This window comes from Salvelinus sp. IW2-2015, linkage group LG26, assembly GCF_002910315.2.
Source record: "Salvelinus sp. IW2-2015 linkage group LG26, ASM291031v2, whole genome shotgun sequence".
Taxonomy (NCBI): Eukaryota; Metazoa; Chordata; class Actinopteri; order Salmoniformes; family Salmonidae; genus Salvelinus; species Salvelinus sp. IW2-2015.
In genome coordinates, this window is record NC_036866.1 from 49,002,504 (window position 1) to 49,013,033 (window position 10,530).

A 10,530-nucleotide genomic window follows, 5' to 3' on the forward strand; every position below is an offset into this window, starting at 1 on the left:
AGTAATGGTTGTTATTATATGAGTTGAATAAGGAACAGTCCACTATTTCTCTTGTATACAGTAGTTACAAAACCTCTCGGCTCATTGCTATGCAATTAAAATGCAATTACCCAATTATTATGTAACATGCTAATAAAATGTTTCCCTACACAGACACAACAGTTTAATGTTAAGTGTTACTGAGAATGCTAACAAAATATGGCTATTAAGTGTCAAAAGGAAACTAAATATCCCAAAACTGCCATCATGAATCAACTACAGCCAAGGTAGGTTGAAWATCATGTTAGTTAGTAAAAAAAAAAAAAAAAATCCCTTTAAATATAGTGTATGTTTGAAACAAGAACGCTCAGATGGAAAAAGAGGTTTGAAGTAGGTTTGCTGTCCGAAGGTTTTGCAATGTTTGCAAATGGCTCTGAATTACTCTGCAGTAGTTTTAGGTATCATAAAATTGCAGCTTTCAACCTTTTCKTTTGCATGTTGAAAGAGTCATACAGTAGTTGAGCGTCACKATTTATTTATACAGAAATATAATTGGTTTGACCTGATTATGTACACCTGAGGCAATGTACATTCAGGAGAATGGAAATGTACAAAATGTTCAGATGTATTATGTCGATCAAATCAGATGGATTGGAATAGTATAGGAGATTGTGTGCTGTATTCATTATTTTTCCATCTTCAACATGCAGTTCCAGATACTGCCATGCCATTAGATGAAGGCAATCCAATAGTTCCAGAAAAGTAGTCACTTCCTGAGATCTGTATTACATTTGTTTTTAAGTAGTCATTATTTAGACCTGCATTCATATAGTTGTAGTCACCTCCAAAGTAACTATTTGTTCCCGCCATGGAACAATAGTTACTTTCCATAAAGCATAGTTAAAACTATAGTTATCCCAGGTCTGTTTTAGGAAAAGGGGATTAGAGATGGTATGAGAGAAGCWACCAAACCATCACAGCCCTAGTCTYATATGATGATCTGTCAGCTGAAGTCATGAAAATGTGTGAGTATATGTATGTCAAATACTCTCACTGACTGGGTCCCTCAGCCGTCCAGGACACCTACAACACCAGGTGTCGCAGGAAGGCCAATAAAAATAAATCAGGGACCACAGCCACCCGAGAGCCATGGCCTGTTCTCCCTGCTTCAATCACTTAGACCCTGCTCACCCTGTCCCACTCAACAGACCCTGCCCCCACCCCAATGGACATTGTTGCAGTTTTAAAATATATACACTACTGGTCAACAGTTTTAGAACACCTACTCATTCAAGGGTTTCTTTATTTTTACTATTTTCTACATTGTATAATAATAGTGAAGACATCAAAACTATGAAATAACACATGGWATCATGTAGTAACCAAGAAAAGTGTTAAACAAAWCAAAATATATTTGAGATTTGAGATTCTTSAAATAGCCACCCTTTGCCTTCATGACAGCTTTGCACACTCTTGGCATTCTCTCAACCAGCTTCATGAGGTAGTCACCTGGAATGCATTTCAATTAGGTGTGCCTTGMTAAAAGTTCATTTGTGGAATTTCTTTCCTTCTTAGTGCATTTAGACAATCCMTTGTGTTGTGACAAGGTAGGGTGGTATACAGAAGATAGCCATATTTGGTAAAAGACCAAGTCCATATTATGGCAAGAACAGCTCAAATAAGCAAAGAGCAACACCAGTCCATCATTACCTTAAGACACGAAGGTCAGTCAATACGGAACATCTGAAGAACTTTGAACATTTCATCAAGTGCAGTTGTGAAAAACATCAAGCGCTATGATGAAACTGMCTCTCATTAGGACCGCCTCAGGAAAGGAAATCACAAAAGTTGTATTAAAAAAAGAACCGTCTTAAAAAATGAGTAGACCAATTCCCCAGCCAAGCAGATGAAGTGCATTAGCAAAAAGCTTTGTCCTTTCTTTAGAACAAAATGCAATTTGCCACTTGGCTGTCTATTATATCACCCTGTCACAGGCCCTCCCAGTCAACATCACCTCATAAGATTGCCTGCTGCAGTTGTTCGAGAGACGTCCAGTTTGTAGCCAAACATGCAGCATAGAGAAAACCAGTAAGGGGGCCCTCATTAGCGTCATGCAGACATGCCCTCGGTGTGAGCGTTCCTATGAATGGAATAGTCAGCCACATGTTGGCAAGTAACGGGCCAACAACCTTCACCTGAAAGCGGCAACAGCTTTCACAGGCTCATCATTTGTACAAATACAGAGGATAACCCACTTCATTACTTTGATACATTTCATAACCCAATTGTGAGACATACTTTATGTAGACATTATTTGTTTCTTATTTTCTACTTCTAAGATGCATATAATGTCCAGGGCATAATATAGCCTGGTGGAACCAGCCTGATCGCTGTGTTCACCATTCTATTTCACTTCACATTTTATGATATCTGAAGTGAAATGGAAAAGGTGAACACCGCGATCAGGTTGGTTCCACCAGGCTAATCATAACCACCATTAATAATGTAATCTGTGCTCTTTGCACACATGTGTTAGTTTGTGTCTGACCGACCAGTATCTTTGATGAGAGACCAGGAGCTGATCTACTCTGCCATGCCCATCAATAGGGGCGCTCCAGCCTCACCTCGTATGTTCACCAACGGTCGTCGATGGGGAGACCAGAATTACGTAGGTCTAGTCTGACCTGTTTAAACTTCAACATAGTATACATGTGTTTGTCAGACATCACCTATCCCTAACTAACATTAGTAATACAACAGTGAATGTGTATATGTTCACAGATGCAGCTATGTAGCCAGCACTTGGAGACTTGCAAGATGATGTGACGGAGTCCTGATCGACGGACAGGCTTGATACTGACGACTCTGAATGGAGAGTCGTGACACTCTGCATAAAAATGTTACTAGATAACATTTACTTGTATTGTATTTTTTCTTATTGAATGGTATCAGTCAATATGGGGAGGGAGAAACTCTGTATTCTGCACCAGGATCAGGGAACTCCTGTTGTATACGGGACACCACATAGGAAGGTATGACCACAAAATGACCACAAATTTTTGAAAGGTGGGTGGGTGTTTCTGGTTTAGATTACAATGCAGTCAGGTCCATCAAAACGTGTAGGTGATATGACCATCTCATTTGATATATGGTGGATCTTTGTGAAATTGTTCGACGTGCAACCAAAAAAAGGTTCTACCAAGAACCAAAATGGGTGCTCCTACAGGGACAGATGAAGAACCCGATTTTTGATGTATCCTCTTCTTCTCTACAGGTYTGGTTCCAGAACCGGCGTGCCAAGTGGAGGAAGAGAGAAAGGTTTGGTCAGACGCAGCAAGTCAGAACTCACTTCTCTTCTGCATACGAGCTCCCCCTGCTCACCAGGCCAGAGAACTACGTACAGGTACCGAAGGCACTGCTGCCAGACCCTGAGCTCACCTGTGTGAATTGTTTGTTTATTGTTATATCACTCAATTTTGTTCCGTTTTGTTTAAGTCCCAGTGCGTCGGAAGTTTGAAAGTGGATTGTACATGGCATGTGTGACCTTAATCCTAATCGCTGTAATATGCGAACACCTTAACAATCACTACCGGCGGTTGTATGGAATCAGTGAGTAAATCAACCACCATCACCTACTCCCAAGAGTTACTCTCTTTGTGAGATCAATTTCACTCTCCAAAACAGCATTGCCTTGCCTGATGGTTGTTCTACAAGTCAAAAAGGGAAACTAAGAAGAAGCGAGGCTCAAGAGGTGGTGTTAGGAACAGACTACGGAGGCGGGGAAGCCGTCACCCGCTCCCGGTGATCACCCTGTCAAATGTGCGGTCACTAAATAACAAACTGGATGAGTTAGCAGCAAGGGCTGCATTTGAAAAAGACTTTAGGAGAAGTAATCATATCTGCTTTACAGAAACATGGCTCAAGCAGGACAATGTTGATSTAAACATTGATGGATACGCTTATTAGAGCAGATCGAGACAAAACAACATTACACAAATCAATAGGCTATGCATCTTTGAAGATAATACTTGGGCCACGCAGTGTAATGTGATTGAACAAGTGTGCACCAGAGACTATGAGATTCTCATTGTATCATTGAGGCTATTCTATCTACCACGCAAGTTTGGACTYTTAGCATTATTCTGGTCTATGTGCCTGGATCTAACAATAAGGAAGCTGCTAACAGGATTACAGACTATTTCAGGGCTGCGCTTTCACGATCAGCTGACCAGCCAGTATTTGTGCTTGGGGATTTTAATACGCTCTCCTTCTCCGCACACCTCCCCACTCCGCAACAGTACGTCACCTGTCCGACTCGCTCAACTCGCATCCTGGACCAGTGTTATGGCAACGTAGATACAAGGTAGTGTGCAGAGCACCCATCGGGAAATCAGACCATAATATTATCCATCTTCTACTGAGATACAGGCAGCAGGTGAAACGCGAAAAACCTGTAGAGAAATCCATTCAGGAATGGTCAGAGGAGAGCAGGGAGGAGCTCAAGAACTGCTTTTTCGTCAGACTGGGAGGTGTTCTTTGACTCGTGCTGACAGACAGCATCACATCATACATCTAGTTCTGTGAGTATACGGTCATTAACACAAAAACTCAGAGTATTTTCCAACAACAAGCCCTGAAAGGAGATACTGATGCTGTAAAGGAGAAAGAAAATAACAGGTCAAAAATGTGGAAAGCTAAAAAGGACTTTAACCTCACATGTACCAACAAATGGGTGTTTTCATTCAACAGTGGTCCCTGCAGTGTACGCTCAAACCGGTGTGATTAGAACGACTATTTAGAACTTCCAGTTTCYATTGACACAGTCAGCATTTACACTAGCCACACTTTTTTCGCAGAAACATTTTGCACAAACACAGTCCTCACAAAGTTATGTCCTGAATGTGACCTTATTTTTGGATGCAATGTTCAGACATTCACAGAAGTAATGACAGCATAACACAGTCATCCGAACCGGAAAATGTAGGCTACATTAGTCCTAGCGCTAACTGAGGAAAGATTGCCTTAACACAAGCCATCATATTTTGTCACGCGCTGATCTGTTTCACCGGTCTTTGTGATTGTCTCCACCCCCCTCCAGGTGTCGCCCATCTTCCCCATTATCCCCTGTGTATTTATACCTGTGTTCTGTTTGTCTGTTGCCAGTTCGTCTTGTTTGTCAAGCTTACCAGCGTTTGTCCGGTCAGCTCCTGTCTTTTCCCAGCCTCTTTCTCTCCCTCCTGGTTTTTGACCCTTGCCTGTCCTGACCCTGAACCCGCCCGCCTGATCACTGCCTGTCCCTGATCACTGCCTGCCGTCCTGTACCTTTGCCTCTGTTGCTGTAATAAACACTGTTACTTTGACACGGTCTGCATCTGGGTCTTACCTTATCCTGATATATTTAGATATCATATCGTGGTTTGTCAGCCGAGAGTTATAGCAATTACTATTTATAATTCATCACATCACAGGTGAGCTCACCATTGATCGAAGTAATTGAGTAAAACACTTTCTAGAAATCGAAAGTAATCCGACGATGGGTAGTTTGTGCGCGCCACCATGTTTGTTTTTCGCGTCAYCCTAAGATAAGAGGAGACAAGATGAGTTTGGTCTGTTTGCAGTGTGCCTGTTTTTGTTATTTAACTAGGCAAGTCAGTTAAGAACAAATTCTAATTTACAATGACGGCCTACCCCGGCCAAACCCTAACCCGGCCGACGCTGGGCCAATTGTGCGCCGCCCTAATGAACTCCCAATCATGGCCGGTTGTGATACAGCCTGGAATTGAACCAGGGTCTGTAGTGACACCTCTAGCACTGAGATGCAGTGCCTTAGACCACTGCGCCACTCGGGGGGCAACATATGTTGAAGGGGGTGTGTCATCTACAATCATTCACATTTCTTTCCAGACGTTTACTTGAAAGATGAGTGAAACATATAACATCTTTGGTCAGACAGACATTTACGTGACACCCAGAATGCATTGTATAATGTCAACAAACATGTTGCCACAGAGCTGGCAAATTGCTTAGCATCAGTTCATTATAAAATCAATAAAACCTTCAAAAAAGTAATTTACACACATCATAGGTGTCCATTACAACCTATACAATTATCGGAATGCATTATTTGTCACTAGTACTTGAAAACGTGAAGAAAAACAGACAGACAGACAGACAGACAGACAGACAGACAGACAGACAGACAGACAGACAGACAGACAGACAGACAGACAGACAGACAGACAGACAGACAGACAGACAGACAGACAGACAGACAATATTCAGAAAACAAGGCACTTATTTTGATAGGAACACACACGTCCAAAGTTATTTGTAAGGAAAACAACAACGAAGGCATTGCGAGTACCAGCCAGAAAATGTACAAGACTGCGTACTTGATCTGCAGAAACACTTGGGAAGTGCTTGGGCTCTCCTTGAAGAGAGAAGTTTGTCCAGCTCAGTAAAGCCTCAAACATAAATTCCGCGACACTGAAATGGGCTACTTCTATGTGAATTAATGAAGCAGAACACACCTCAATTCAAATTGATGTTAGAAAATAAAACTTGTTAGAAAATAATTTGAAATTGGCTAATTGAAACTATAGATAATAAGCAGGTAGTGCGTGTTAATAGTCCTGTTGCGTAACAAATTACATTTATAGAACAGTGTGTTCTGACATCACGTGCATAAAACAACTCACGCTGGGGCGACCGTTAGAGATATTTGGAATTCACGTGTGAAAAGGTTAAGAATAAAGTGGAGCAGAGGTTCTGTACAGGCAAMCCAAACATGGGAAGGGCTTAATTCAATGATGGGAAGCGAAAGGAAGAGAGAGAACAATAAAATCGCAGACTGTTCATCCTTTGCAGTGGCGATTTTAGCATGTAAATCTTGATGGGGCAAACAAAAATATATATTTTTAGATGGATGCCAGCAAAGCCACGACACTAAACAATACATTAATTGCACTATAACGGTGACAAGTGGTGCCCACAAACTGTTAGGGCCTACATAAAGCTGTCCCAACAGCAGAGCTTTCTTTTCAGCACCATGGAGTGAATCCTTACCACTGCTACACCTGGCTATCAGCAGAGCGTTGTCTGGCAGCGAAACGGTTCATTCAGCCTCATTTACTGCCTTTAAAAAAAWACATAGCTGATATAGCTGACCATATCTCCCTGGCATATTCTATCCTTTATGCAGCAGCATATAATARATTTTTGGACTCCCCTTGTTGTGCGCAGCGGGCCTTCGTTGGCAAATTGTCATCAGAGAAAGATTTACAATTCCGAGTTGGATGACCTTTCAAAACGTATTTTCCCATTCTGAGAGCGTTTATTCCCGACTACCCAGTTGCAATGCTTGCGGTTAGCCACYGTCACAGATTCCTTCCAAACAACTCATTGTTGAATTTGCGATTTCCAACTTGTTTTGTAATGTTTATGTCCAATGGCCGATGAGCACCGATACGTTTTATCAATATATATTACATTTTTTCCCCAAAAATGTGGGGCTCAAAATGACGGGTTGCCGCTGACCCTAACTGTTTTTATGGAAGATTTGACGCTGTTGAATTTAAAGACGAATGTGAATAAATGTGTGACAGCATCTCCAAATCCTCTCTTGTCCAGGTAACAGAGAACGAGGTGGCCTCATGCTTGTCACATATTAAGGCAAAGCACCGGAGCCAGACAGACTGCGGGGCAAAGTACTGAAGGTCTGCGCCGAACCAGCTCAATGGAGTCTTTACAACTCCTGCTGAGCACCTGTACAGTGCCAAYCTCCTGGAAGGTGTCGGCCATTGTACTGGTGCCTAAGAAGCCGGGGCCAAATCCCCAAATTACTTTCGACTTGTGGACCTCACGGCTCTTTTAACCTGTCCTTAGATCAACTGGACCTGTTACAGTTTGCCTATAAAGCACAGAGGGGGACTGAAGATGCTACCCTGACCTTGGTGAACATGGTGGCCGGTCACCTTCAACATGCAAAATCATATGCACACATTTTATTTATTGATTTTAGTTCAGCTTTCAATAGAATACAAATACACACACTGCTGAAACGGCTACTGGACCTGAATGTCAACGGAGGCCTCGCAGGTTGGATCAAGGACTTTTTAACTGACCGCCCACAGAAGGTCCTCATGAATGGGACCCTCTCTGATAAACTGACCCTGAACACACCCAGTGGTGTGTCCATTCACCGTTGTTGTTCTCCATCTACACTAATGAAATTAAGATCCAAGCAAACAATGTGAGCCTTTTCAAGTACACGGATGACAGCTCTGGTGGGACTCTTTTTTAAAAGATGCTACGTCAGATGGGGACAGCTATTTTAAACAGACCAACAACCTTCAAGAATGGTGCCGGTCAAGTGGCCTCCACATCATTGTGGAAAAGTGATCGTCAATGGCAACAACTTGCCAATTTCCCAACCACTCTCTCRCAACGACCAACCAGTGGAGGTGGTTGAGTGTTTTAAATACCTAGGGACACAAATTGATGACAATCTGAGTTTAAAAGAGATGTATTTATTAAAAAGCAAGCCAGCGCCTGTTTTTTAAAATCAGGAAAATGAAAGGGTTTGGGGTCAGCCAGGATGGTCTGGACAGGGTGCACAGCAGCTTGGTGGAGGGCATCCTCACATTCAATATGACAGTCTGGTATGGCTATCTGAGCCAGACCAAACTGACCAGAATAGTAAACAGAGTCAGCAAAGTAATTGGTTGACCACAGGCACAGTTGAACAGTCTGTTCCACAAGGCAACCAAAAAGGCGGCACTGGCTGTCATTGGCAACCCCTCCCACCCTCTACACCTTCCGTTCGAGAAGCTTCCCTCTGAACAGTGCTTCAGAATGCCCTTGGCCAAGAAGAACATGCTCAAACATTCATTCGTTCCTCGCGCTGTTGGACTACTAAATGCAACGTAAATTGTATCAGTATATGTACTTATCTATCTGGTGCAGTTGGGACAGCGGTCATTTGTGAGTGAATGTATTAATGTTCTCTGTTAGTTTATGCAACACGATGGACTGACTGGTTTAAAAGTGGATGATGTGTATGTGTATGTGATCCTTTTCATTTAAGGTGATGCCAAGTCCATCCTGGATGGATAATAAKGTTTTTTATTCTACATAAGGCATGGGATAGCGCTCAGAGCTACTGTATGAACAAGCACGGAATAGAGGGCTAAGAGTAAGCGGGGAACTTAAATGGAATGATTGAGTTCTGTAGAGGACCGGGGCTGAATCTGCTCTTTTTAGTTAGCCACTTTCGCTTCCAGGAGAAAATCAAGTTAGCATGAGATTTGGTTCTGAGTTACAAGATTATTGTTCTCCTAACCTCCTGCTCCTGTCTGTTCCTCCATGTAGATCAAGAACCCATCGTGGCTGGGCGGTGGCAGCAGTGCCTTTCCTGTCCCCGGCTGTGTGGTGCCCTTTGACGGATCAGTCACCTCCTGCATGCCCTCGCACCCCCATGGAGGGGTCTCTGACTACCTAGGCGTGCCCAGCCTGGGAGGACGGGACCATGGGGGTCACATGGGACAGACGCACATGGGGAGTTTCTTTGGGGCTGGAGGAATAGGTGGTGGCCGAGGCCTCAACGGATACGACCTGAACCGTGTCGATCCAGACAGGAAGTCTTCTAGTATCGCAGTGCTGCGTATGAAGGCTAAGGAACACAGCGCAGCTATCTCCTGGAACACATGATGCTATGGGATTGGTCCTGGGTCTAGGTCTGGACCGGAAGGTCACGCCCAAACTGATCCAGAACACGCCTTAACCCTGACTACTAAGCCAGACAGCACCACATCTGGACCCACCCACAGCCAGWGGGGAAGAGGAGGAGGTGGAGGAAGCCCAGGAAGGGACTATGACTAAGCCACCTGATAGCACGAATGATGCCAAAGCAGGTCAAATGAAGATAACGAGTCGAGCGGCCATTCACATCACAGCCAAGATAACTTACAATGTGACAAACAGAATCAGCAGATGCTGAGAGGTGTAGAGATTAATCTAGACAGAAGGAGTGGTGGTGCCACTCCTTGATCTCTCAAGTCTCTGTACTCCCCCTTTTGTGTCTCCATCTATTGAACCCCCACCCACTGAGACAAAGCCACTTCAAACCCAGCTGTTTCCTCTGAGGACACAACAATTACAAAAACATTACAAACCTACTCTAATAAGCAATTTCTTCATGAATCAGCCCCATTCAGGACTTCTCTTTCTCACAACCATCTAGATGTGTATAAGATTACAAACCTACTCTAATAAGCAATTTCTTCATGAATCAGCCCCATTCAGGACTTCTCTTTCTCACAACACAATGACCAATTGTCTAAGAGGTATTAATGGTATGGTAATAAGTGAACATCTGAAAAACATCTGTGATTGGTTCTGACTGCATGGGATGTGCTGGCCAGATGCTTTGCTATCTCTAGTTCCTAAAATGATAATTTGCTCTTCTGGAAACTAGAGAGGTATTATAGAATAGAGATTAAAAGGCTTTTCAGACAAGCGACACGGCTTTTGCCAATTTGGTCAGGGGGGCGA

General features: G+C 43.2%; 1 protein-coding gene across 1 annotated transcript in view; it reads left to right on the top strand.

The window, feature by feature from the left end:
• Positions 1-10,206, top strand: part of LOC111952293 (homeobox protein aristaless-like 4) — a 48,227-nt gene extending 38,021 nt beyond the window's left edge. The window contains exons 3-4 of the mRNA XM_023970853.1: positions 3,254-3,382; positions 9,349-10,206. Of these exons, the coding sequence (XP_023826621.1) occupies positions 3,254-3,382; positions 9,349-9,687 (468 nt within the window). The 3' untranslated portion in view covers positions 9,688-10,206. The remainder of the gene's footprint in view (positions 1-3,253; positions 3,383-9,348) is intronic.
• The last annotated feature ends 324 nt before the right edge of the window (positions 10,207-10,530 follow it).